The sequence below is a fragment of the Salvelinus sp. IW2-2015 genome, linkage group LG23, assembly GCF_002910315.2.
Source record: "Salvelinus sp. IW2-2015 linkage group LG23, ASM291031v2, whole genome shotgun sequence".
NCBI lineage: Eukaryota > Metazoa > Chordata > Actinopteri > Salmoniformes > Salmonidae > Salvelinus > Salvelinus sp. IW2-2015.
In genome coordinates this window covers 20,464,280-20,492,176 of record NC_036863.1, presented here as the reverse complement: position 1 = coordinate 20,492,176, position 27,897 = coordinate 20,464,280, and the positions used below count along the sequence as shown (strand labels likewise).

The 27,897-nt window shown below is 42.4% G+C and overlaps 1 protein-coding gene and 1 long non-coding RNA gene across 3 annotated transcripts; one reads left to right on the top strand and one right to left on the bottom strand.

The window, feature by feature from the left end:
• Window positions 1-8,338: 8,338 nt before the first annotated feature.
• LOC111951105 (zinc finger protein 346) lies at window positions 8,339-15,350 on the top strand. Of its 2 annotated transcripts, none has more exons than XM_023969121.2 (7): window positions 8,339-8,444; window positions 10,002-10,105; window positions 10,204-10,299; window positions 10,607-10,754; window positions 10,961-11,206; window positions 14,564-14,663; window positions 14,881-15,350. In XM_023969121.2, the coding sequence occupies exons 1-7, from the start codon at window positions 8,387-8,389 to the stop codon at window positions 15,029-15,031; spliced, it is 903 nt and encodes a 300-aa protein (XP_023824889.1). In that variant the 5' UTR covers window positions 8,339-8,386; the 3' UTR covers window positions 15,032-15,350. The 2 variants fall into 2 exon arrangements, with proteins under 2 accessions (XP_023824889.1, XP_023824890.1); XM_023969122.2 differs by having other exon boundaries at window positions 10,958-11,206.
• LOC139022888 (uncharacterized) lies at window positions 15,165-16,492 on the bottom strand. Its single transcript, XR_011473957.1, has 2 exons — window positions 15,987-16,492; window positions 15,165-15,722 (listed from the first exon to the last, which is right to left on the bottom strand). It is a non-coding gene; the product is annotated as an uncharacterized lncRNA (long non-coding RNA).
• Between the last annotated feature and the right edge of the window lie 11,405 nt (window positions 16,493-27,897).

The window sequence follows — 27,897 nt, the reverse complement described above, 5'->3', positions numbered from 1 at the left end:
CTGTTGCCCAATACTTTGCACAGCAGTCACTTAACAGTAGGCAACCCTGATCCTGGAGTGCCGCAGGTATTGCAGGATTTTGTTACAACTAGGCCCTAAACCAGGGGTGCGTTCAGTTCGCTTGAACGTTTTCTACATTGCACAACGGTTTGTGCTGAACAACACTTTCCCAAAACGTTCTTAAACAGTCTGAGATATGTTTGCTCTGTTCAGTGGGTGTGCCGGGGTGTGGCTTGACGCAAGGAGTGACGTATTTAAAGGGCTATGGAGCATTTTGAACCCACAACCCAACCCTTCCCCGTTTTTCAACTGGTCGTTCTGTACAGTACTGCTATCATGTTTTTATGTATTGAATGCAGCCCTGACCAACTGAGATAATTGATCAGTTCAGTAATTGCGTAAATTCAATACACCTCGTCTTCCAGGTTGGTTAAATTAAAAACACGAAGTGCCAGGATTGCCTCCCCCGATTTGTCAATGCTTATGAACTGAATATTGTGTGTGAATTTCCATATCAATGACACTAACAAAAGGGTTGCATTGTTAAACATGTAGAGTAAATGTTAACATGGCTTTGGTGATTTAAAGGTGCATAATGCATTTGTCATCAGGCCACTGCATGCGGTGACGTGTACCTGGATGGTTACACTGCCTGACTGAACACTGCGGCCTTCAGTGGTACTGGACGCAAGGGCCTTACCAGAGAGTACAGCAACTCTCTCTCAGCCATTCTGGCAACATGTATTGTATGTAGCCAGTCATTCATACAAACTGTTAGGGATGCAATCACTGACTTCTATTCACTTTGTCTACTTGTCCCATTCAATCGTGTCTGGGATATACAGTTGAAGTCGGAAGTTTACATACACCTTAGCCAAATACATTTAAACTCAGTTTTTCACAATTCTTGACATTTAATCCTAGTAAAAATTCCCTGTCTTAGGTCAGTTAGGATCACCACTTTATTTTAAGAATGTGAAATGTCAGAATAATAGTAGAGAGAATTATTTATTTCAGCTTTTATTTCTTTCATCACATTCCCAGTGGGTCAGAAGTTTACATACTAATTGAGTGTATTTGGTTGCATTGCCTTTAAATTGTTTAACTTTGGTCAAATGTTTCGTGTAGCCTTCCACAAGCTTCCCACAATAAGTTGGGTGAATTTTGCCCCATTCCTTTTTCTCTGACAGAGCTGGTGTAACTGAGTCAGGTTTGTAGGCCTCCTTGCTCGCACACGCTTTTTCAGTTCTGCCACAAATATGTTATAGGATTGAGGTCAGGGCTTTGTGATGGCCACTCCAATACCTTGACTTTGTTGTCCTTAAGCCATTTTGCCACAACTTTGGAAGTGTGCTTGGGGTCATTGTCCATTTGGAAGACCCAAGCTTTAACTTCCTGACTGGTGTCTTGAAATGTTGCGCAATATATCCACGTCATTGTCCTACCTCATGATGCCATCTATTTGTGTGAAGTGCACCAGGCCCTCCTGCAGCAAAGCACCCCCACAACATGATGCTGCCACTCCGTGCTTCACGGTTGGGATGGTGTTCTTCGGCTTGCAAGCCTCCCCCTTTTCCTCCAAACATAACGATGGTCATTATGGCCAAACAGTTCTATTTTTGTTTCATCAGACCAGAGAACATTTCTCCAAAAAGTACGATCTTTGTCCCCATGTGCAGTTGCAAACCGTAGTCTGGCTTTTTTATGGCGGTTTTTGGAGCAGTGGCTTCTTCCTTGCTGAGCGGCCTTTCAGGTTATGTCGATATAGGACTCGTTTGGCTGTGGATATAGATACTTTTGTACCTGTTTCCTTGCAGCATCTTCACAAGGTCCTTTGCTGTTGTTCTGGGATTGATTTGCACTTTTCGCACCAAAGTACATTCATCTTTAGGAGACAGAACGCGTCTCCTTCCTGAGCGGTATGATGGCTGCGTGGTTCAATGGTGTTTATACTTGCGTACTATTGTTTGTACAGATGAACTGGTACCTTCAGGCATTTGGAAATTGCTCCCAAGGATGAACCAGACTTGTGGGTGCGTCTACAATTTTCTTTCTGAGGTCTTGGCTGATTTCTTTTGATTTTCCCATGATGTCAAGCAAAGAGGCACTGAGTTTGAAGGTAGGCCTTGAAGTACACCTCCAATTGACAAAAATTATATCAATTAACCTATCAGAAGCTTCTAAAGTCATGACATCATTTTCTGAAATTTTCCAAGCTGTTTAAAAGCACAGTCAACTTAGTGTATGTAAACTTCTGACCCACTGGAATTGTGATACATAAGAGAAATAATTTGTCTGTAAACAATTGTTGGAAAAATTACGTGTCATGCACAAAGTAGATGTTCTAACCGACTTGCCAAAACTATAGTTTGTTAACAAGAAATTTGTGGAGTGGTTGAAAAAAGAGTTTTAATGACTCCAACCCAAGTGTATGTAAACTTCCGACTTCAACTGTATGTGGCAGGGTCTATAGGAAATCACGGACTACAAAAAGAAAAGCAGTCACGGACACCGACGTCACGCTTCCAGACAAACTAAACACCTTTGCCCACTTTGAGGATAATACCCCTCCCCTTCTCTGTGGCCGATGTGAGTAAAACATTTAAACGTGTTAACCCTCGCAAGGCTGCTGGCCCAGACGGTATCCCTAGCCGTGTCCTCAGAGCATGCGCATACCAGCTGGCTGGTGTGTTTATGGATATATTCAATCGCTCCCTATCCCAGTCTGCTGTCCCCACATGCTTCAAGATGGCCACCATTGTTCCCGTACCCAAGAAGGCAAAGATAACTGAACTAAATTACTACTGCCCCGTAGCAGTCACTTCTGTCATCATGAAGTGCTTTGAGAGACTAGTCAAGGATCATATCACCTCCACCTTACTGGCCACACTAGACCCACTTCAGTTTGCATATCGCCCCAACAGGTCCACAGACGATGCAATCGCCATCACACTTCACACTGCCCTATTCCATCTGGACRAGAGGAATACCTATGTAAGAATTAATTGACTACAGTTCAGCATTCAACACCATAGTACCCTCCAAGCTCATCATCTAGCTGGAGGCCCTGGGTCTCAACCTCGCATTGTGCAATTGGGTCCTGGACTTTGACGGGCCGCCCCCAGGTGTTGAAGGTAGGAAACAACATCTCCACTTCGCTGACCCTCAACACTGGGGCCCCACAAGGGTGCGTGCTCAGTCCCCTCCTGTACTGCCTGTTCACCCACGACTGCGTGACCATGCACSCCTCCAACTTAACCATCAAGTTTGCAGACGACACAACAGTAGTGGSCTTGATTACCAACAACAACGAGACAGCCTACAGGGAGGAGGTGAGGGCACTTGGAGTGTGCTGTCAGGAAAACAACCTCTCACTCAACGTCAACACAACAAAGGAGACGGTCGTGGACTTCAGGAAACAGCAGAGGGAGCACCCCCCATCCACAATGACGGGACAGTAGTGGAGAAGGTGGAAACTGTTAAGTTCCTCGGCGTACACATCACAGACAAACTGAAATGGCCCACCCACACAGACAGGCTGTGTCTCAGGAGGCTGAAGAAATTTGGCTTGTCACCCAAAACCCTGACAAACTTTTACAGATGCACAATTGAGATCATCCTGTTGGGCTGTATCACAGCCTGGTACGGCAACTGCACCGCCCTCAACCGCAAGGCTCTCCAAAGGGTGGTCTGCACAACGTATCACCGGGGGCAACTACCTGCCCTCCATGACATCTACAGCACCCGATGTCATAGGAAGGCCAAAAAGGTCATCAAGGACAACAACCACCCGAGCCACTGCCTGCTCACACCGCTACCATCCAGAAGGCAAGGTCAGTACAGGTTTATCAAAGCTGGGACCGAGAGACTGAAGAACAGCTTCTATCTCAAGGCCATCAGACTGCTAAACAGCTATCACTAACTCAGAGAGGCTGCTGCCTACATTGAGACCCAATCACTGGACACTTTTTAATACATGGATCACTAGTCACTTTAAACAATGCCACTTTAAATAATGCCACTTTAATAATGTTTACATATCTTATAATACTCATCATATGTATATACTGTATTTTATACCTTCTATTGCACCTTGCATATGCCGCTAGGCCATCGCTCATCCATATATTTATATGTACATATTCTCATTCACCCCTTTAGATTTGTGTGTATTAGGTAGTTGTTGGGAAATTGTTCGATTACTTGTTAGATATTACTGCACTGTCGGAACTAGAAGCACAAGCATTTCGCTACACCCGCATTAACATCTACTAACCATGTGTATGTGACAAATAACATTTCATTTGATTTTTGCAGAAAATGAGTTTAAGGAAAAGGAAAGTAGACAATGAATGTAGGATGTTCCAGCAAGAGTGGACATCGAAACATTTCTTTTTTGAGGTATCAGGGAAAGCTGTGTGCTTAGTGTGCAAAGAGAGCACCGCTGTCTTGAAAGACTACAACTTGTCCCGACACTTCCAGCCGAAGCATGCAGAGAAATATAGGAATATGTCGTCTGAGCAGAGGGCAAGTGCATCGAAACAGTTATTTTCTCAGTTGCAAAAGCAGAATTGCGATAGCTAGCTATGTACTGTCCACAAAATAGATAAACATAGCAATCCATTCGCTGAGGGCGAATTCATTAAAGAATGTTTAATTGACTCTGCAGCAATACTTTGCCCCGACAAGAAAGAGCTGTTTGAAAATGTTTCCCTGTCAGGATGAACAGTGACATGCCGTGTCGCAGAGAATATGGAACAACAGTTGAAAGACGGTAAAGTATTTCACCTATTTCTCCTTGGCCCTGGATGAGAGCAGTGATGTACGTGACACGGCGCAGTTGTTGATATTCTTACGAGGCATAACCCCAGACTTTGAAATTACAGAGGAGCTTGCTTCAGTGCAGTCAATGAAGAGCACAACCACAGGGAAAGATTTTATTGGAGCAGGTTAATAAGTGTGTGACAAAGCTGCGACTGAGTTTTGAAAAGTGTGACCACTGATGGGTGCCCAAACTTGACAGGAAAAAGCGTTGGCCTTTTGAAAAGGATGCAAGATCAAGTAGCTGAGCTGAACCCAGATCAGAAAATTATTTTCCTGCATTGCATTATTCACCAGGAGGTGCTCTGGGAATGTGTTCTGAAAATGAGCCATGTTGTGGATACAGTCACTAAATCTTTAAACCACAGGCAGTTTGTCTCACTGTTGGAAGAGACAGTCGGGTCATGCAGATCTCCCCTACGACACATCAGATGTACAGCCTTGTCAAGCCTTATAGGGAAAATTACTCTTCCTGACCCGCCAAATAGAAGCCAAAAATCTCACCCACCTTCCGACACTACTAGTCTGTTCCCTATCAGATGATCAGCAGGAGAAGTATCCTTTCACCTTCAATGTGGATAACGCTCCCACTGACCTGCAACTTGAGATTATCGATCTTCAGTCTGATGCAGTGATTAGAGAACTATTCAAAACAATGTCACTGACAAGGTTCTATGCATTTCTCGATTAACAAAACTTTCCAAAGATTAGGAGTCATGCTCAGAAGATGTTTGTACTGTTTGGGTCAACCTATGTATGTGAACAGACATTTTCAGTGATGAAATTAAGTCAAGGCACAGATCATCTCTTACTGACTCTCACCACTCAGTAATCCTGCGCATRGCGACGTCAGAAACTATACCTGACTTCATTGCTCTAGTCAAGGCCCATCAGAGACTTCACTCCTCACACTGATTTGGTAGTTTAAATGTAATGTTGAGCTCTCTCTCTTTCTTGTGTTTTTGGTGCATACCCATTTTAAACTAGAGCAGGCCTGGGCAATTATTTTCCGTGGAGGGCCACAGAATATCTTTTTGCCATCCCRGGCCAGAATCATATTACAGGATTATACATCATGTGTATGAATATGTTGACAGATATATCTATAGTACATCATGTCCAGATATGCTACTTATTTTACTTTTTTAACATGCACAGAAATAAACCACATCCATGTTCTCCTTTTGGTAGGTATTTTCATTATTAAACACAGAGGGGAAAGTACTGTGCATTCTGGCCGTGGTGCTGAACTCTTGTTAAGCGATCTAAACCTCAATCTGCCTCTCTTGCATGATCCCCAGCCCATACCCCTACAATTAACACATACCACTACTTTCCCTAATGCTACACATTCCTTTGTCTCATGCCCTTCTGCACACTTCTCACACCTAGGAACCTCCCTCCTACACACTGCTGCCATATGCCCATAAGCTTGACACCTGTAACAACGTAATGTATTTGGTACAAAAGCTCGTACAGGATAACTTTTATATATCCAAACATCACTTTGTCGGACAAAGACTCAAAAGAACAGACAATGACTCTTCTGTTACCCTGTCTGCATTGCACAAAACAACGAGCATCACAAATACCAGGAATCTAACCCTTCAGTTGGTCAACTTTTACATTTACTGCTACCCCAGTAATCACTCCTTTCAATGGAGTCCTTTTCTTGAGAGCGAAACAATTCACATTTCTTGCCCCCATTCGTTTAACGCCGAGCGTCTTCTCCCTATGACCAGTAAAAACACAAATAATTATACCCAACTCTGTTTTCACCCACCCTAAAACCACAAATGGATCAGCCAAAAGGCAAGGGTCCACTTTTCCCAAAAACTTCACTCCTAATGTCACAGACTCCTCTTTATCCTGTCCCTCGGTGCAAGCCTCGGGTTCTAAGAACTTTACCACACCTACCACCTCCGATACTTCGCCCTCATTCATTTCCATTTCTCCTCTTGTCTTCAGCTCACTCTGCTTACACTTTCTACCGTTCTTCTTCAACAAACCATCTCCCTTTTTTCTGCCATTTTTAACCGACTCAAGCTCACCATCTTCCTCCCTCTCTCTCTTAGACCTCCTCTGCTTCTCTTTTTCCCTCCATTCCTCCTCCGTATTCCAAGTATACGTCTCCTTATGATAATACTGCACATCTGACATACATCTTGTTCTTGCTTTCTCAAGGGACGCCATTTAACCGGCTGTCACAATCTCCGTACAATCAGCACGAACTCCTCAGGATGTAGCGCTCAACAGTGCATCCCACTTATAATGCAGCTGCTTCGTCTTGATGTTATTCTTTATCATGCAATCACTCAAAGCGCTGTGGCATTGATCAACCAATGGTGTTAGATAACACCCACATACGTTTGCTTGACACCCCCTCATCATATTGCAGGAAGAAATACAACAACAAAAAAATCATTATTAATGATTTATCTATGTGTGGATTCATCCATTTAGTTATGTATTGATGCATTTGTGTGCATTCATTCATTATTTATTAATGCATTTTTATTCATACAAAGCAACTGCAACTCGGCAATCTCCGACTTCAGTGCATTCGAGACAACTGGGAACTCGGGGGGAAAAAACGAGCCCCGACTGGGAAAAGTCGTTTTGAACCGTCATCCAACTCGGAATTCCAAATAGGGGAACTCTAACCTCTTTCTAAACCTAGAGCTCCGACTTTCCGTCCTGAAGATCACCGACGTCATGATTTTACCTAGTTTTTTCCGATTTCCAGTTTATTTWAATTTTTTATTAACAACAAATCAATACAGAAAGTACATAAGGGAACACAAGTATATATAGATTATATATAATGGACAATCGAGCTAGGGGGTACAATATCACATTACAATTACACAAGGACCTTAAGGGACATACATACACTTACAATTCTAACAGCTTTTTTGTTAGTAGAGTATTTAATAGTCTTAAAATACAGTTCAATTTCTTTTTGTAGGGTAAGAAAATTTGTTTTTTTGTTAGTAAATTTACATTTGTGTATATGAAATTTGGCCAAAAGAATAATGAAATTAATTACATAAAAATGTTTCAGCTTATTTTTATCGTATGTAAAGAATCCAAGCAGTACATCTCTCCACAATAGTGTAAAATCTTCATAAATGTGTTTAATTATAAATCTATTGATGTCTTGCCAGTTTTCTTACATGTATACAATGCCAAAAAAGATGCAACACTGTTTCTGGGTGGTCATTACAAAAGGAGCAATTTGAATTGATGTTTTCCTTAAACTTCTTCATATAGTGGTTGGCAGGATAATATTTATGAATAATTTTAAAGGAAACCTCCTTCATTTTGTTAACAAGTAGGTATGTGTGTGGCAACATCCAAAMWTTTTTCCAACAGATATTATCAATAATTCCATTCCAATAAGGCATGACATAAGGTATAGATACAACATCCTGCTGAAACAAGGTTCGTATCGCTCTGTTGTTGAATGGGACAAAAGTTTCCGATTTCCAGTTGTCTTGAAAGCTAGCTCTTTGGTGTCGTCACGATTACGCGTGTGCCCGCCGCTGCTGACACGACAGAAAACATGGCGCTCGAGGAACCAAATGGAGATTTTCCATATTTACCTTCAGGGGCGGCGGAGGGTAAGCTGATGTTTTCCTTTGCTCAATATAATGGATATCCACTTTGGTCTAGTATGCATTATTTATTATAGCCAAAACCAAGGGCTACCACCATAGCCCGTGTGAGCAGAGCATAAACAATCAACGCTAGCAATACCTACATCTGCACTATTCTAGCTAGCTATTAGCCATTTGAGCAGCAAGTTCCAAGGTCGATGCAATGCATTAGTGAAGGAGTAATGTTACCTAGCGGCAAGCTATTTTCAAAGCCACCTTGGCCTTACGAAGGACTGCATTGATTTGTATGTACTCTTAGTATTTATTTATGTGTCTGAAGTAAATTGGCCAAATCAGTAGTTAGTGTAGTAACGTTAGTACCACTAAGCTAGCTAACGTTCTAACAACAACCACGCATAAAGCAGTACTCCAATTTAAAGGTCCAATGCAGCTGTTACCTCTATCAAAAAAAATTTGGGTAACAATTTAGTACCTTACTGTGATTTCTTTCAATGAAAATGGTTAAAAAAAGAAACAGCTTCTTAACAAAGAGCAATTTGTCAGTTAGAACGGAGGGGAGGGGTATGCTATTGGCAGAGGTTTGGACTTCTCTTTCTTATTACATGCTGACCACACCGCTTGCGTGCGTGAGCGTTGCAAAATACATTCAAACACATGTTGTTCAATTAATTTGCGTCTGCGTTGCTAAGCGCTAAAATAGAAGTCAGTTCTATTTGTGACGCTTAACACAGTGCAAGTCCTGCCTCTCACACTCCTCACTGTTTATAGAAGCAGATACCCACATGCCATCTCCTCATTGGTTATACCTACATGGGTGAATTAAAGATTAACTGAGTTTGGTCGGTCATTGTGGTAACTATAAAAGTTAAATGCCAATCGCCATATAAAGTCCAAAGAAGAAAAAGCATGAAGGAGGAGAGATGACTAGAAACGAAAAGGTTGACCGTTTTATGTGTGGATTAATTGTCGGAGTAGAGGAGCTTGTGCATTTCAGGTAAAATAACAACTCAATGTTTATATCCCAGGACAAATTAGCTAGCAACAGCAAGCTAGCTAAATAGGACAAATTAGCTTGCAACTGGAAGCCATCTAGCTAATTTGCCATAAATGTTTAATGCTTTTTAACCTGTCCCCAAATTAATATAATTGGTTGAGTTTGTTTTGATATTTCAACCTGCGTGTCGTGATCGCGTTTGGTGTGGGGGGACAAAATCAATTGGCGCGTGACCGGTTTGGGTACGGTGTAAAACTAATTTACTGCATGGTGACGTCACCATGGAAGGCCAAAACTCCCTCCTACCAAAACAGGCATAAATGTCAGGTGGTCTTTTCAAACAGCTCTTTCGCTAAAAGTGAATTATCATTTTCAGTTATTATTCCAACCTCCGTGTGAAATGTATAAAACAGAAAAATCACTTTTTTGACTGCACTGGGCCTTTTAACTTAGCTGTGAGCGCTTCATCAAAGGCCAAAGAGCATTATAGTGATACCACAGATGGATGGATATATACAGATCTTTGATGTCTAATTTTTGAAATCAATACTGACATTATTTTTCAGTAAACAAAATGATAAAGGAGAATGGTGACCTGTTTTCTGATGCCCTGTGCAAAGTCTGCAGTGCTGTCCTGAATTCTGACTCCCAGAAACTTGCACATTATCAGGTCGGTGATCCCACTTGAGTTTGATATTTATTTATGGTCATCTTCTTGACCACTATACAGAGCAGCGTCTGATGTTTTCATTCTGTCATTCTTTTCAGAGCAAAAAGCATGGCAACAAAGTGAGACGCTACATGAGCATCCACAAAGAAGAGGAGCCCACCATCAAAAGGTTCAAGTCGCCTTCGGGAGACAGTGTAAGTTTATTTCTCAGCTAGACATTTAGATTTTTTGTTGTATTTTTTTGTCATTGAGCAGACATCCAGAGCGACTTACAGTAGTGAGTGCATTCATTTTCCTACTGGTTCCCCATTGGAATCAAACCCACAACCCTGGCGTTGCAAGCGCCATGCTCTTCCAACTGAGCCACATGGGACCAGCTAGAAAAGGTTTTATCCAGCCCTGCTCAGCCCAGTATAAATAGACAGCATTCATGGATAGAGCGCCCTTAACCTTTTTGTGTCCTCTGTTGTACTTTGCTGTATTCTTCCCCCCCATCTCCAGGCCAACAGTAATGGCGAGACGGACCGCTCCAAAGCCTGTCATATATGTAACATGACATTCTCCTCTCCGGTGGTGGCTGAGTCCCACTACCAGGGCAAGGTGCACACCAAGAACCTGAGACTGAAGACCTTTGGCAACCAGCCCCCAGGTAATGGGCCATCTAAACTTATGGCCATATATGAGAAAAGCCTGTTTTAAATTTTCTACCCCATTTGCACGCATTTTCTTTTTCTCCTCATTCTGTGTTATTGCTCTGTCGTATACCTGTATTTGTCAAATGTGTAAAAATATAACTTAAACTCCCCTTTCCTGTCTGACGAACGTTTCATATCCTGCCTCCTACCTCCCCAGTAGCACTACCTCAGGCCGTGGCCCCAGTAGTGAAAAAGAAGAAGAAGAAGAAGGAGGCTCAGTCAGAAGAGGCTAGCAACGTGGCATCGTCAGGCCCAGCCGAGGACGACCAGGGCAACTTCTGTTCCATCTGCCATGCCTCGTTCAACAACCCCCTCATGGCCAAGCAGCACTACGAAGGCAAGAAGCATAAAAAACAGCTGACCCAGCAGAAGCTTATGGAGACCTATGGGCCATCCACTGCACCAGGTAGGACAGCCTCGTGTGGCCTCTTTTTGTAAGCCTAGAGAAGTTCTCCTTAGGAAGACGATAAAAATGGGTGGAGTCGAGATGGAAATATTTATATACACAGAATATACCAAACATTAGGAACACCTTTCTAATTTTGGGTTGAGGAATAGCCTATGCATTGTTGATTCCTGCTATGAATCTATCTGCATGTCCCTGTTTTGCTGTCTGCTACTGTGAGTGAGCCACTCCCTCTCCCCACTGAGCATGGATGAGGGAGAGATGCATTATTAGAAGCACAAGCATTTGACATTGCTCAAAATGCAATTGCGGGAGAGACAGTTTTCAACGCAACTATAGTTTATTTCTCACCTCTTAATATTTAATTAATTGCACCACTTTACAACCGGAGTAAGCTGTAGTATGGTTTAGATGCGCTCGTGGTGCAAAGCGCACCATTTGCAGTGACTAGGCCTACATCAAGTGGCCTAGTCCTAACACTGAAAAGTTTTGGTAGGATATAACCTACATTTACTGATTAATCAATAAGCCTACATGGTTTATATAGCAACAATATCATATTTAGAGTTAGCTAAGTGTTTTGACTTCCCACTTCCTCAGGTGGTGAATAATATAGCCAATAGTTACAAATATGTCAGCAATTTCTCTGAAGAGCCAAAACTATATATTTCAGGATCCTATTTTGACAGATTGCACATCAAAATATCAATCATGCATTCCCTGGATAGGTTCGAAATGGCTTTTTTATTTAATKTAATTTTTTTAATCATGGGCTACCTTCTGTCTTACTTGGCACTGCAAGAAAATTGTCTAGAGCCTTGCCGCTAATGTAAAGTAACTGTCCATAAAAATTTTTGTCGTTGTATTTATTATCGAGCTAAATACTTTGAATCACAATATGACTTTTGTCCATATCGCCCAGCTCTACCGACATGGTAAGGAAATGTAAAACAAGGGAAAACAAAGAAATGCCTATACTGAAGGGAAATGTAATTTCTACTCCCAGCCAATCAAATGCGAGCGTTAATAGCTAGGTAAGACCTAGCTGCTGCCGAGGCCCCAACAACTGGATGTTCCGGTTTGTCAGGGGAAATGGAAAGCGAGCCTGTGCCTCCACTTTAATTTTTTTAAACTATTTTCAACATTGTAGATTAATAGTGAAGACATCGAAACTATGAAATGACACATGGAATGATGTAGTAACCAAAAAAGTGTTAAACAAATTCTTTAAAGTAGCCACTCTTTGCCTTGATAACAGCTTTGCATAATGTTGGAATTCTCTCAACCAGCTTCTTGAGGAATGCTTTTCTAACTGTCTTGAAGGAGTGTCTTGAAGGAGTTCCCCCATGCTGCGCACTTGTTGGCTGCTTTTCCTTCACTCTGCGGTCCAACTCATCCCAAACCATTTCAGTCGGGTTGAGGTCGGGTGATTGTGGAGGCCAGGTCATCTGATGCAGCACTCATCACTCTCTTTCTTGGTCAAATAGCCCTTACACATCCTGGAGGTGTGTTTTGGGGTCATTGTCCTGTTGAAAAACAAATGATAGTCCCACTAAGCTCAATCCAGATGGGATGGTGTATCGCTGCAGAATGCTGTGGTAGCCATGCTGGTTAAGTGTGCCTTGAATTCTAAATAAATCACTGACAGTGTCACCATCACACCACCACCTCCATGCTTCTCGGTGGGAACCACACATGCAGAGGTCATCCGTTCACCTACTCTGCATCTCACAAAGACACGGCGGTTGGAACCAAAGATCTCAAATATGGACTCATCAGACCGAAGGACAGATTTCTACCGGTCGCACTCGTGTTTCTTTGCCCAAGCAATTCTCTTCTTCTTATTGGTGTCCTTTTAGTAGTGGTTTCTTTGCAGCATTTTGACCATGAAGGCCTGATTCACGCAGTCTCCTCTGAACAGTTGATGTTGAGATGTGTCTGTTACTTGAACTCTGAAGTATTCATTTGGGCTGCAATTTCTGAGGCTGGTAACTCTAATGAACTTATCCTCTGCAACAGAGGTAACTCTGGGTCTTCCATTCCTGTGGCAGTCCTCATGAGCCAGTTTCATCATAGCGCTTGATGGATTTTGCGATAGCACTTGAAGAAACGTTCAAAGTTCTTGAAATGTTCCAGATTGACTGACCTTGATGTCTTTTAAAGTAATGATGGACTGTTGTTTCTCTTTGCTTATTTGAGCTGTTCTTGCCATAATATGGATTTGGTCTTTAACCAAAGAGGGCTATCTTCTGTATACCACCCCTACCTATAATTTTGAAAACAAAACGTTTATTCTTTCAGTGAAATACGCAACCATTCCGTATTTTATCTAATGGGTGGCAATCCTAAGTCTAAATATTACTGTTATATTGCACAACCTTCAATGTTATGTCTTAATTATGTAAAATTCTGGCAAATTAATTATGTTCTTCACACAGTTCGCAACGAGCCAGGCGGCTCTAACTGTTGCATATACACTGACTCTGTTTGCACTGAACGCAAGAGAAGTGACACAATTTTCCTAGTTAATATTGCCTGTTAACATGAATTTCTTCTAACTAAATATGCAGGTTTAAAAATATATACTTCTGTGTATTGATTTTAAGAAAGGCGTTGATGTTTATGGTTAGGTACATTTGTGAAACGATTGTGCTTTTATTCACGAATGCGCTTTTGTTAAATCATCACCCGTTTGGCGAAGTTGAAGTAGGCTGTGATTCGGTGATAAATTAACAGGCACTGCATTGATTATATGCAACGCACGACAAGCTAGTTAACTACACATAGTTGATGATATCACTAGGGTAACTAGTGATTATGTGAAGATTGTTTAAAAAWAWATATATATATATAAAGATACGTTTTTAATGCTAGCTAGAAACTTACCTTGGCTCCTTGCAGCCACAAGGTCCTTTTGACGCTGCACTTGCGTAACAGGTGGTCAGCCTGCCACAGTTTCCTCGTGGATTGCAATATAATCAGCGTCCAAAAAGGCCAATTACCGATTTGTTATGGAAACTTGAAATCGGCCCTAATTAATTGGCCATGCCATATATATGACCAGTATGTTAGCAGGCGTAAAAGAAACGCCTGAAACTAAGTGTTATGTTTGGTAAGACCAGACAGCCACGGACACCCAACCTGTGGAAGGAAAAGCACATGGTTTAGAACTTTGCATATGGTTGAGGCCATTATTTCTAACAAGTGTTAATAAGTGTCTCTGGAGTGTAATATACAGTAGGAGCCAGACAGTACAGGCAAATCAATTGTGTGCCAATGCAGTATTGGGTCATTGCATGTAGGTTTTATGTGTCTAAAATGGAGTTCCTTGCCAACTAGTCCCTTCTGTGTCTCCAGCTTCCACAGTAAAGGGCTACCCATGTACTGAATGCAACATCGAACTGAACTCTGTGGAACAGTATCAGGCACACATCAGCGGCTCCAAACATAAGAACCAGTATGTATCCCTCTCTCTCTCTCTCTCTCCAATCCCCAGTGAGCCAGTAGAAACAACAACCACTGCATGCGTACACCAGTGTATACCCCACTATTTGCCAAGCTAGTTTGTTTTGATTCCAAACAGCAGTTAACGTATGCAGGAAATACTTGTTACTGACGATTTTGTTTCTATGTTTAGTGGCTTTGTTCTAATTAATTTCAATATTTTTTTTCAGTGTCAGAGGAAAGAAAGCGAGCAGCCCGATGTTCATCAGCCCATCGGAAAACAAGTACACAGCAGAAAACCAGCAGTCAGAGTACCAGTATACGCCTGAAGCCGAACCAGTACAGGAGGACTGGGGTGCTTTCAGCCAAGATTACGAGTGACGAGCCTCCCAGTACCCCCCATCAACACCACAGTTCCCTCAGTTAGGGCCAGAAGGATCACCTGACCAGGAAAAACTCTAGGTCCTTGTTACAATACAGGTTACAACTAGGATCGAGTTTTTTTTCCTGTTCATGTCAGGAAAAATCCCTGGACAGAGGGCAGCCTATATGTGGTGTTCTTCTTTCTGTGGTGTTGTATCTGCCTCATGGATGAATCTCAACTCCAGCTCTATATCATTCTGTCTACTCCATGTCTAAATCCCAGTACATGTTCACTACCGGTCAAAAGTTTTAGAACACCTACTCATTCAAGGGTTTTTCTTTATTTTTACTATTTCTACATTGTAGAATAATAGTGAAGACATCAAAACTATGAAATAACACATATGGAATCATGTAGTAACCAAAAAAGTGTTAAACAAATCAAAATATATATTTATATTTGTTGAGATTCTTCAAATAGCCACCCATTGCCTTGATGACAGCGTTGCACACTCTTGGAATTCAATCAACCAGCTTCACCTAGAATGCTTTGACAACAGTCTTGAAGGAGTTCCCACATATGCTGAGCACTTGTTGGCTGCTTTTCCTTCACTCTGTGGTCCGACTATTCTTCCCAAACCATCTCAATTTGGTTGAGGTCAGGGGATTGTGGAGGCCAGGTCATCTGAGGCAGCACTCCATCACTCTCCTTATTGGTAAAATAGCCCTTACACAGCATGGAGGTGTGTTGGGTCATTGTCCTGTTGAAAAACAAATGATAGTCCCACTAAGCCCAAACCAGATGGGATGGCGTATCACTGCAGAATGCTGTGGTAGTCATGCTGGTTAAGTGTGCCTTGAGTTCTTAATAAATCAGACAGTGTCACCAGCAAAGCACCCCCCCACCACTACCACCATCACACCTCCTCCATGCTTTACGGTGGGAAATACACATGCACAGATGTGTATTCACCCATACTGCGTCTTTGCGGTTGGAATCTAAAATTTGGAATCCAGACCAAAGGACAGATTTCTACCGGTCTAATGCCCATTGCTCGTGTTTCTTGGCCCAAGCAAGTCTCTTCTTATTGGTGTCCTTTAGTCCTGGTTTCTTTGCAGCAATTCAACCATGAAGTCCTGATTTCACGCATTCTCCTCTGAACAGTTGATGTGTCTGTTACTTGAACTCTGTGAAGCATTTATTTGGACTGCAATTTCTGAGGCTGGTAACTAATTAACTTATCTTCTGCAGCAGAGGTAACTCTGGGTCTTCCATTCCTGTGGCAGTCCTAATGAGAGCCAGTTTCATCATAGCGCTTGATGGTTTTTGCGACTGCACTTTCAAAGTTCTTAATGTTCTGTATTGACTGACCTTCATGTCTTAAAGTAATGATGGACTGTTGTTTTTCTTTGCTTATTTGAGCTGTTCTTGCCATAATATGGACTTGGTCTTTAACCAAATAGGGCTATATTCTGTATGTCAACCCTACCTTGTCACAACACAACTGATTGGCTGAAACGCATTAAGGAAAGAAATTCCACAAATTAACTTTTCACAAGGCACACCTGTTAATTGAAATGCATTCCAGGTGACTACTTCATGAAGCTGGGTGAGAGAATGCTAAGAGTGTGCAAAGCTGTCATCAAGGCAAAGGGTGGCTACTTTGAAGAATCTCATATAAAATATATTTTGATTTGTTTAATACTTTTTTGGTTACTACATGATTCCATAGTTGATGTCTTCACTATTATTCTACAATGTAGAAAATAGTAAAAATATAGAAAAACCCTTGAATGAGTAGGTGTTCTTAAACTTTTGACCAGCAGTGTGTGTTGGTTGTGTTTCTAGTCGGTCAGACCAGAGAGGAATAGAGGCTCCTGCACATGTTATCTCTCATTCTGTTTAGTTCAAAATGATGTCATAAATATTTAAAATTCCAGACAATACAGTACAATGATATGACTGTGGACAGAATTTCCCTGGATGTTTGTTTCATTTGTGCGAGGGACTTGCAGTTGTGTTCTGGTTCTATGGGAAATTTTGTTTTTTTACCACCTTTTTTTCCATTTAGGCTCCTTGTTCCCCCCAACACTCGTTCTTTTGATCCCTCTCGTTTTAAACGTTTCTCTTCGACTGGCTGAGGAAAAACTCCAACATATCCTGTACAGAAAGTTATTTCTAGAATTGTTACTCGTTCTATTAGTTATATTTCTTTCAGTTTGCTGTTAGCAACATGGAGAGTGACTTGGGATGTGTTTATACAGGAAGCACAATTTGGATATTTTTCCACTAATTAGTCCTTTGACCAATCAGAATGCTATTTTGACAATAATTGGACAAAATATCAGAATACTTCTGCTTGTGTAAACACGGCCTTGGACGTTTTTATATATATATATGTTACATTTTCTGCACCCACCAACCTCTGAGAACCTAGATTGATGTCTATTTTAAGTAAAAGACTGGCAGATAAGCACATCCTATAACCGTTTTATTATATGCACATGGGCTTGTATCAGTTTACAAACTGCGCTGTCATACTAACAATATGCCGCAGCAGAGAAGTAATGTCATGTTCTAACTGTGCTCTTTATTAGGAATGCGCTGTCGGTACCAGGACTTAAAAAGCAATGTATTTGTGTTTTGGTCACACAGAAAAAAGTATATGAAACAACTTACTTACAATGTGACATATACCTTTACTAGACATCTGCTGTACTATGTCATAGTTGTAGAATTCATGCAATAAGGTTTTGTTCTATAGTTGTCCATCTGTGCTGGTAGGGCCAGGAAAGATTGTCAGAATGTTGGTCAACATTTTGTGAGTCTGATGGAGTGGTATTTGAATGGAATTTGTCTGATGTGATTGTAATGATCTGAGATTGTTTCTTCGGTAGTGAAACTAAAATAAGCTATTTCAAAGGCTGTGTTTTGTCTAGTTAGTGCTGATACTTTCTATGTTTTTGCATTTATTGAAAATACAAAATATCTACTTGGACATGGTTCATAGACTGCCTGTATCAGATAAGTGAGGGATTGAATGTGTGGTGCATTAGTTACTGACCGATGGTAAAGGATCCTAGATTTGTACTTTATTTACTCTTTCAAATGAAAGGGTGATATATGGATCTATAAAGGCATTAATACATGTTTTGATAAGAGCCCATCCCCAAGTATTTAATTTGTGACTAGTTGTTTTGGTTATGTGCAATTTTGGCATGTCTTAAGAATAGTTTTTTTAGCATCAGACATGACAAGTTGGATATTTTAGTATTGAATGTGTGGCCCAGCCTTTGGCTGAAGAAATGTTGCATTGATTTTGGATGTAATTCATTCGAGGGCTTCTAAATAAATACATTAAAACAAACACATTGTTTTGTAAATTGAGATGTATTTTCAATATAAACTATGTATGGCTTAAAGTGCTAGAAAACGTATCTAGGTAAAATGTTTGAACAAAAGTCAGATTTCCTGTATTTTTATTCTTAATTCTATTTACTCAGTGTTCCTCTCACCCAAATGTGTTTGCGCCTCAATCACATTACTGTACATTTGAATTTGACTTTTTATGGGCTTGCCACTGTATGGCGCACTTACTCCTTTCTAGCCTGAGCCGTAGAGCATCTGTCTCGGAAGCCTCTTGCCAGGGTTGTACATCCATACAGACAAGCAAACATCCAGTGAACACTCAAATTATTTCTCAAGAACAGTTCAGCTTTTCAACATGTTCTGTATTGTTATCACACTATAATTATACACATCTGTTTGTTTCATGTGGTTCTCAACTAAGAGTTAACCACATGTCTATTTGGGTGATGGTTTTCTGTTTTTAGCTCACATTTTATTTGACGACATTATTTTCTTATGGCAGAATTTTGAGGTGTGTGTGGAGCTCATTTTAAAATGGGCCATCTTGTTTGAGTGAAGTACACATTGATCAAACTGGGAGGGAAGTTATTAGCTGACACAAAGGCTGCTTTTGACTTTATTTCTCCCTGTGTCTATTCAGGACATTGCTCCTGTGCCAAAGAGGTCAATGAGCTTGATTTGGCTTAGGTACAAGTTCCATTCATAAAGTGTGTGTGTGTGCGCAGGAGGTATGGGAGTTTAGTCTTTTCATTGATAACTTCTATTTACTGCAATGGGGAGGTGTCCTGGGCCACAATTCATAGAGCTTGGCACTACTAGGTCTCTGTCAGAGGTGCCAAGGTTTATTAACACTGCAGACTCACGTAGGCCCCCTGTTGTGGAGCAGAAGATAGGATGGCAATGCTGTATGGTTAAATCTTTACATAAACATTAACAGGCTGCATAGTGTGTTTACCCTCGTGCTGTCATTGCGTGTAACTGTGCAGGCCGCCTGATGTTGTCAGGATGGCCATAACACAACCAGACAGGAGGATTTGTCTTGGTCAGGATGAATGGGCTGTTCTTCTTTTGGAACAAGAGATGAAAGCCAGCACTAACATGATAGCAACCCAAAATATACAGTTGAAATGAATATCTCAAATAAACCATGGTACCTTGTCATATACATTGGAGATACTGAATTGAGAAGTTTGGAGGTTGTCAAAATGTATTTTTCAGTGTTACATACTGTATATTGGAGTCTGAGCCTCTATCCTTATATGGTTCTGGGTCCATATTCATAAAGAATCTCATAGTAGGAGTGCTGATCTAGGATTAGGGCCCCCTGTTTATAGAATCTTATTCAAAATTWGCGAAACAGATCCTAGATCAGAACTCCTACTCTGATATGCTTTATGAATATGGGCCCTGATATTCCTGAGATGCAACAGCACCAGACATTAGGTGCAATGTGTTAAGTCCTTTAAATCTTTTACAGCAACAGCGGAGTTAATATTTGTCTTATCACATTTAAATCATCCAAGAGAGAACATTAGAGTCTGATCTCCAGCTTGTGTTGTGCAGGAAAGAGGATTCTGATTTGAAATCTAGACCATTGCACCATGTTCGGCCATTGGGACAGTTTCTGCTTTACTTGGCTTGGATTCACTCACAAAGCAATAACACTGAAAAGTACAGGTCATGAACCTTGAAATGCCAATGGAAGCAACTTGAGATCTTTAAAATGTTCTGCTCCTTAATATGATTCTTGAAATATCGTTTGTAAATTAAAAAGAAAAAGCCAATATAGCCAGGTTTAATGAGTAAGGAGCAGTCCACCTGCTGGGGGTTAGGTGTGGGGAGGGAGAGGAAGCATAAGCCGCCATACTCTCTTCCTCCTGTATTTACAGAGAGGAAGGTGCGACACGAGAGGGTTCACTCCCATTAAAATCTGTCMACGATAAGCAGAATCATAGATGACCTACCTTCCTGCCTTTGGGACAACGACTCCCATTGTTAGGGCGGAGACAAGTCCATCTCGTCATTATATACAGTAGCTCTGGTATTACCCTCACTGTGTGGAGACCATATAATTACAGATCAGATATGCCAAACCTCCCAAGCAATTAGGCTACCAAAACCTCAGCCAACTTCCAGGCAGGTGGCCACCAGCCTGACAAACTGTAAAACAAGGTCACTACCTGGTCTGGGAGTGTGGGCTGGGAGCCAGGCGGACTGGGATGTCAGGGCCTGGGATGTCAGGGCCTGGGGATGATGGTGGTTGGGTGTGGTTGGTTACAGAATAGGTAGTTACTACCCTAAACAGAACCACCAGTAAGTAGCCTTTTCTCTTATTAACCTTTGACCACTTATTCACCATGGCCATGCCTATTGATGACAGGTCTGTTCATTGTCTACGCCTATCTGAAAAATGCCAATGATGCTAGTTGTTGGAGTGGGCTACCTACCCTCATTTCGTCTTGAGCATGTTACAGAGACAACAGAGTCCAACATTCATCTCATTGCTATTAATAAAGCCTGAACATGCAGATACAGTACTAGCAAAGTGGAACATTGGGAATATGTTATTGTTTTTAAGTCCCTGTACAAGACTTGCACACTTTCACATTTTCCAGAACATCTGATAATCTGGAAGATCATTAGTGCAGGCATGCAGTTTTTTTTTGCAATAAATGGTACTAGAGTAGGAGTATTTAGTAGGTCTATTTGGTTCATCACATTTTCCATTGCATGCTTACCTTTACATTTAATGATCCATAATTTCCTGCCTAAATGCCTTGGCATACTTAAACAATAGTTTGTTTGTGAATGTCTGTGTATTTGATACCCATATAGTACATTGAAGGTAATTGCGTGTTAAGGGTGTGGCAGATTTAATTTCAGTTATGCTCCATTTACTATTTTCACATGAGTACTATCAAGAATGCTCTTGTCATTTAATTATAGAACTATAGCACATGCTGCACAACTATTATAACATTCAATCATATTATGCATTAATAGACTGCCAACTCTGGTTTAAATGACACACTTACTCACCAATGAGTCAATATTTGCAGTTAGGGACTCAAAATTAACTGGATACATTTCCAGGAAAAACTGGCACCCCCTGGTCTATTAGAATTACGTTGAACAGTACAGCATACTGTACAGGACAGTAAAAAAACAGGGAAGAGGAGGTCAAATCACTCAGAACCACTCCAGTACTGCTGTCAGAAATGGTGTGTGTGTGTCCAGGATGTGGGTTGGGGGAGCTGTCAAATCCTACATCTCCCTTGCATGCACATGACCTAAGAAAGAGTGTGTGTGTGTGTGTGTGTGTGTGTGTGTGTGTGTGTGTGTGTGTGTGTGTGTGTGTGTGCTGTCTCTTATACACATCTAGATGTGTATAAGAGACAGGTCCAGGGTCGCATGTGTGTGTTTGTTGAGGCTGGCTGAGGGATGGGGTTGATGAGGGCCTCATTCACAATGTTTTGTCTCTGACAGTTTTGGGTGGACATTGAATGGAGACATCCGGAGGCCTTGTGCATTTCAATATTTGAGCAAGGAACAAAACCATGGCCCTTCCTCCTCCCACCTGTTGGAGGTTGGAGTGGGAGACACAGATAGCAGGGAGGCAGATCCCTATGTAAATTTGTTCTGGGCTTGGTGGGTGCAATGCAATTTGGTTGTATTTCACGGATGACCTCCCCTTGTTTGGCATTTAGGGGTGAACTTGGAGCTCGCAAGGACATGACTGAGAATGACTGAGGGAGAGTTTAGACTAGGTAATGAAACCATGGTTAGGAGTATCAGGAAAAGAGAGCTGTTTTGTTGCCCACATGGTTTTTACATCCACGTGATTCAGGTTTGCTTTTTGCAACCAGAGCTTGGTGGATTTTGCCTGTTCTATGTCTTGTCTTCCAAAGAAAACAAAATATAAGCAATATGTTGGATTTGCGCATCAGCATATTCTTTGAAAACACTCTTGGTTGTTTTTCTTTCAATGCTTTTGTCAACAACAAAAAACTTAACCTTAACCACTCCAAGCCCTGGGGTTACTAATAGAGCCCCACAGTGGAGGTGTCATAATACCCATAAAACCTAGCAGTCAAACAGGGAAATGGTTCCAATCGTTTTTCAACCATACATTTTTTAGAAACTCTTAAAACAAGGGCTGTGTTTTGTGTAGGCTTACCCTGGCTTTACGTTTGATAACCATGTAAATCTCTCTAGGACAAGGTGACTTTATCAATATATTCAGCTCTATTTACTCTCAGATTCGAAAATGCTAATTAGCATCAATGTAGACATCATGCAAGACTACAAATCCCTGAAAGCTCTGGCACGTCATCTCGAGCTGACACCTTTGCTAACAGGTTTTGTGTCAATTTAAAACTTGCACAACACAGTTCACATAATTTTCCATTTAAAGAAATGTTGCCAATTTCTGAATTACAAAATGTTGTTAACATTAGATAGTTAATCCAGAGAGTCTTGCCTTTGCCTCGATTTGGCAGTTTTGTTCAGATCATCACAGCATTTGTAGTTATTTATGATAGCCACATTAGCAGCTAATTAGCATTTCATTTTGGGGGGGGGTAAATACAGGCGAATATATTGATAAAGTCACCTTGTCCTAGAGAGATTAACACGGTTCACAAAACGTCACGCCAGGGTAAGCCTACACGAAACAAAGTGCTTATTGTAAGTGTTACTAAAATCCCCTATGGGAAAAATTAATAGTGGAAAAACGATTTCCCTGTTTGCCAACTAGGTTTTATGGGAATTATGACTCATACTGTTGTACTCTATATGCAATCTATGGGAATACTCCTTTGGGTGCACTAGATTTTCCCCTAGAAGCTGAAGGTATTGTGTCCTTTGGGCTATGGTTATTCAAATTCAATTCAGTACAACTTATTTTATTAACCCTCTGCTCATTGTAGCCCGATCAATTGAATAACTGTCTAACTTTCTGTCTCTTTCCTGTGAATGAACACTGTGGGAATGGGACTGGGAATGCTAGATGGGAATGTATGTGGCCTGGGAATGCTGAATGACTGATGAGGAGGGGAGAGGAAATAACAACACACTTGTGAATGATTTTCAACACCGCTGTTGTTTCAACAAGGTAGCATGGGCGGGTGGCTGTAGGGGTGGTGGCGTGGGAGTTGTTGTGGAGCAATAGGATGGAAACCCGATCCCATCCACTCTATCTGAGACTAATGTTAACACCTGCATGGCAGGGCATTCCACTGCTGCTTGGTACATTCCCTTATTCCCGGCACTCTGAACATTCAGCCAATCAGAGGGATCACAGAGGGAGGGCAGGACGAGTTGTCATCAGCTCGTTCCTCTGCCACCACTATCTCCTATCTCATGCCGGTCTGTCAGTCAGTCACTCAGCTAGGGACGTTACAGGTTAGCCTGCCAGGCCCAACACCTGCCTCCTTTGTTAGTATTGTGGGGTCTGTGTGCAGGTCGACTGTGTGAAATTAGGATTAAATGTATTTTCTGTTGTGAATATTTGCCATGTACACATGTATGTTCTATGTTTGGAAGAAAGGGATAGGGGGATACCTAGTCAGTTGTACAACTGAATGCATTCAACTGAAATGTGTCTTCCACATTTAACCCAACCCCTCTGAATCAGAGCGGTGTGGGGGGCTGCTATAATCGACATCCACATCTTCGGCGCCCGGGGAACAGTGGGTTAACTGCCTTGCTCAGGGGTAGAACGACAAATTTTTACCTTGTCAGCTCGGGGATTCAATCCAGCAACCTTTTGGTTACTGACCCAACGCTCTAACCACTAGGCAGTGTTATCCCCAAAGTGTTTGTTCAAACTTGTAAGCTATGAGGTTAGTTAGGCCCGCTGTTGTGTTATAAAGCCAAAGGGTGGATTGATCTAATGGTGAACAAGTGAGCAGAGGGTTAAGCTAGTCCCTTGTGATTAGACGCTCCATTTGATTTCACACTAATCCCTGTCAAACTTTCTCTTGGCACTTGTTGCATAATGGGGGCTAGCTGCACATACTGTAGTCTGCATGTGACTCTCCTCCAGTGAGGATTAGCGATAGCCTAGCGCAGAGTGGGGTAATTCGTGCTGCTGAGATAATGGACCCATGGACTCAATTTCCTGGGCTCTCAGACCAGTGCAGGTGGCTGGGGAGCTCAGGTTACACACCCCAGTGAAAGTTCCTCTCCAGCTCCCCCACCCCTCTGACAATCCCCCTTCCCGCTACTCCCTCCTCTTCCCTATTCACCTCCTATTGCCATCCCTCACAATCTGAAAATTCCTGCGGATTATCCCTAATTCTTCTGACAGATGGACACACTTAATCTACCTCAGGCAGGCTGGGAATAAGTGGTACAACCTGTGAACAGGCAGCTCAGACAGCCACCTGTTAGGAACCCCTGTCACATGATAGGCATGGTATCGCCACACTATCTGGTTTAAGACTGGAGAGAGAAAGCTGGCTCATCCAAATGCTTCCGCTTTCTGTTTCCTCCCTGCCATTCGGACAGATTGTCGAGGGTGTCGAGTTAGAATAGGAGGTCTATTCTCCGAGGAAGAATTGGCTTAGAATGGTTACAAGGGGAAAACTTATCATTCATTTGATTTATGTGGCACTTTTGCAAGGGCTTAAAGGGCTTTACATTGTAACTCACCTATTTCTGGCAGGAATATGTAGACTACATTGCAAGAGATCTCTGCAATGAGAGGGGAGGTGGTATACAATTAAATAAAACAATCCAATCAGGGTAAACTTAAACATAATCAAGACCTTAAAACACAGCATGTGATTTTAAAAAGGTTTTCTCCAAACCTAAAGGTTTCCACCTAAAACCTGCATGGCCCAGCTGCCAGATGGCCATCGTTGTTGAACTGTGAGTGTTTTACGTGTCCAGGGAACCTGAGAGTGCTTCCATGAGAGCAGGACCCTGACCAGACAACAGGTGAGCGGTTACGGTCACAGGCACATCTCATTGATATTCTAACCTATTGCACTTTCCCAGAGCACCATTCCCCCTGTGGACACACATTATTGCATTACAGGGCCTTTGGCTTTGATCGGCTGAATGTGAAGCAGATCGTAGGCAGCCGCGGAGGGCTAAACGGGAGCTAATGTAACCAGCGTGGCCATGAGGAGAAGAGAGAAAAGAGTGGGGCTCAAGCCCAGCACAATGATCTCTTTCAGAGCCTGTTGGTCGGGCTTAGAAGAGAGAGGCTTGTACACAGCAGCAGTGAAATGAGCCGCTTTCCGAATCCAACACCTCTGTTTGGCAGTTCCAAGGGCATTTAGGAGGCACGGATCACTGCCTTATACCCTGAACTGGAGCAGGCCGGTCAGCGGAGGTACAATCTATTGGATAGTCCCTTTATCTCTGCCTGGGTATGAGGGGCTTCTTCCTCTATATGGAACAGCAGGCTTCTCTGAGAGCTGGTGAAGGATTTCTGCCGTACACTGCTTTAGGTATCCTACGTGTTGTGGTTCACAGCAGTACTTGAAAGTGAAGTTCATGCCATACAGAAACTCCTTTGGATTAATGTTGGCAGATCCCAATAATAATCTTTAATATGTCCTAGAATGCAATGAACTCACATTAGTTAAGACCTACCATCTACCTTTCACCATCATGTTGAGCTCAAGAAGAAGCGTTTGCGTTTTAAATAAGGTGGAATAATAGACAATATTAGGCTTCTTAGCTGCCATCGTAGGGGTTTAAGAGGGAAGGGATCTTTTCCCCTTTGCTGCTGGTAATCAGTGACTTCTGTTTCTGCCGCACAAAGGCAGCACTGTTGGCCCTTTCTGAAGGAGTGGAGGCCGGCCACACAGCCTGACAGCCCTCCCTGACCATCCCCGCAGTCTGCTCAGCCACCAATAGGCTGGGCCGGAGCACAAAAACAGCCACACTCCGTCCCCAGCCCCTCAACCCTGGCAAGGCTGCCCCATAAGAGGCTTATGTCCCCTGCAAGGGGGAGAAAGAAGGAAGAAGGGGATGAATGGGTGGAGGAAGGGATGGGCAGGAAGGATGAGGGCATCCCCAATCGACCGTTACTCAGAAGCATCACAGGATCTTTCAGAGGGATTTCGGAAGAAAGTCAAACATCAGATAAAGGGGTGAGAGTGAAAAGTGACCTTCTAGAATTCTTCTAGTCTAGTGACAGTAGTCAAGTGTTTTGAACCGAAACTCAAACGACTGAAAATTACGTTTAACCATAGCTCTGCTAAAAGTAGATTGAAAAAACAACACACTGATTATTGGCAAGGAGTACAGATTCAAAGTTTAAATAAATGCTCTACCACCATCTACCAGGTGTCGTCTGCAACTTGACTCCGGCATCTTGCTTTCAAGCTTTTGATGGTTTATATAAAGAAGTCTCGTGATTTTTTAAAGATTCGCAGAATCTTCCAAACTGCCCATGATCATGGGGTCTGCATCATAAGGGGTCACCAATGGGTTGTTAAAGGAGGCTTTGGCAGCTGATGGAGCAGAGCAGAGCACAGCACAGTGACTGACTGGATGAATAAGTCCACACATGAATACAAGGGTATCCCACCACACAAAGGGGTACAGCTGGGGGTGTCTTTGAAACTGGAGGTTAATCTGGGGGAACGCCTGGCAGCAGACACTCCTGGAAAAAAGACCCCCAAAAACTCCAGACTTCCGAAAGTTCTAGGGGGGAAAGGAACGGGGGACGTTTGGGATGGCAGACTGGCTGGAAGTCAGCATTAACTGGTCCTGACAGCTTCCATGCAAGTTAAGAACCGATGAAAAGAGCTCTGTGGACAGGATTTTCCAGGGTTGCCGTTAGGCTGTGTTTGATCTTGAGGCGGCCGCGTTTGAAGTGCCCACCCCACGTCTCTATTTGCTTTTTTAAGTCCTGTTGTGTTTGGTGGCAGTGCTGCTGCAGCGGACAGTTCCATTAACTCGCCAACGCAGCTTATAAATACACCTGATAGGTCATCCATCTCCACCAACACACACATCAATACTACATCATCACTAACGTCCGTCATTGCTTTGCAATGGATTTCTGAATTGTGATCTGGGCTCATAGATTACACAACCTCGATTTCTGAAAATACAAGAGTTTCATTCTTTATTGTGCGGCGGAGTCTAACTTTTTTTTGTGCCTTAAGCCAGGAAATCCTGGGTTGGAGCCGGCTTGGCTCCCTGTCTATTGTCTGGCCCCAGCCTCACTGGCCCCATTGATGTTCTCCATCCAGCTGTAAAATTGGGCAGGGACGAAACCCCCTCTGAAAACAAGATGTTTCCCCCCTCGGCTGGGTCAGTGCGGACTAGAATGTGCGGGGTGGTGGGGGGTGGGGGGATAAAAAACATGACATGTTTGCTTCCTCTACTGTATCCCTATTCTTCCTGCCTGGACCTATTGAGTTTCATGGTGCATTTCCCCAGTCCACCACAGACATTCTGCAGCATTTAACAAGACCAGATTAGCATAACAGTCTTTGCAGGAACGTAGCCTGTCAGCACCCGAGACATTTCTTCAGGAAGTGAGTTT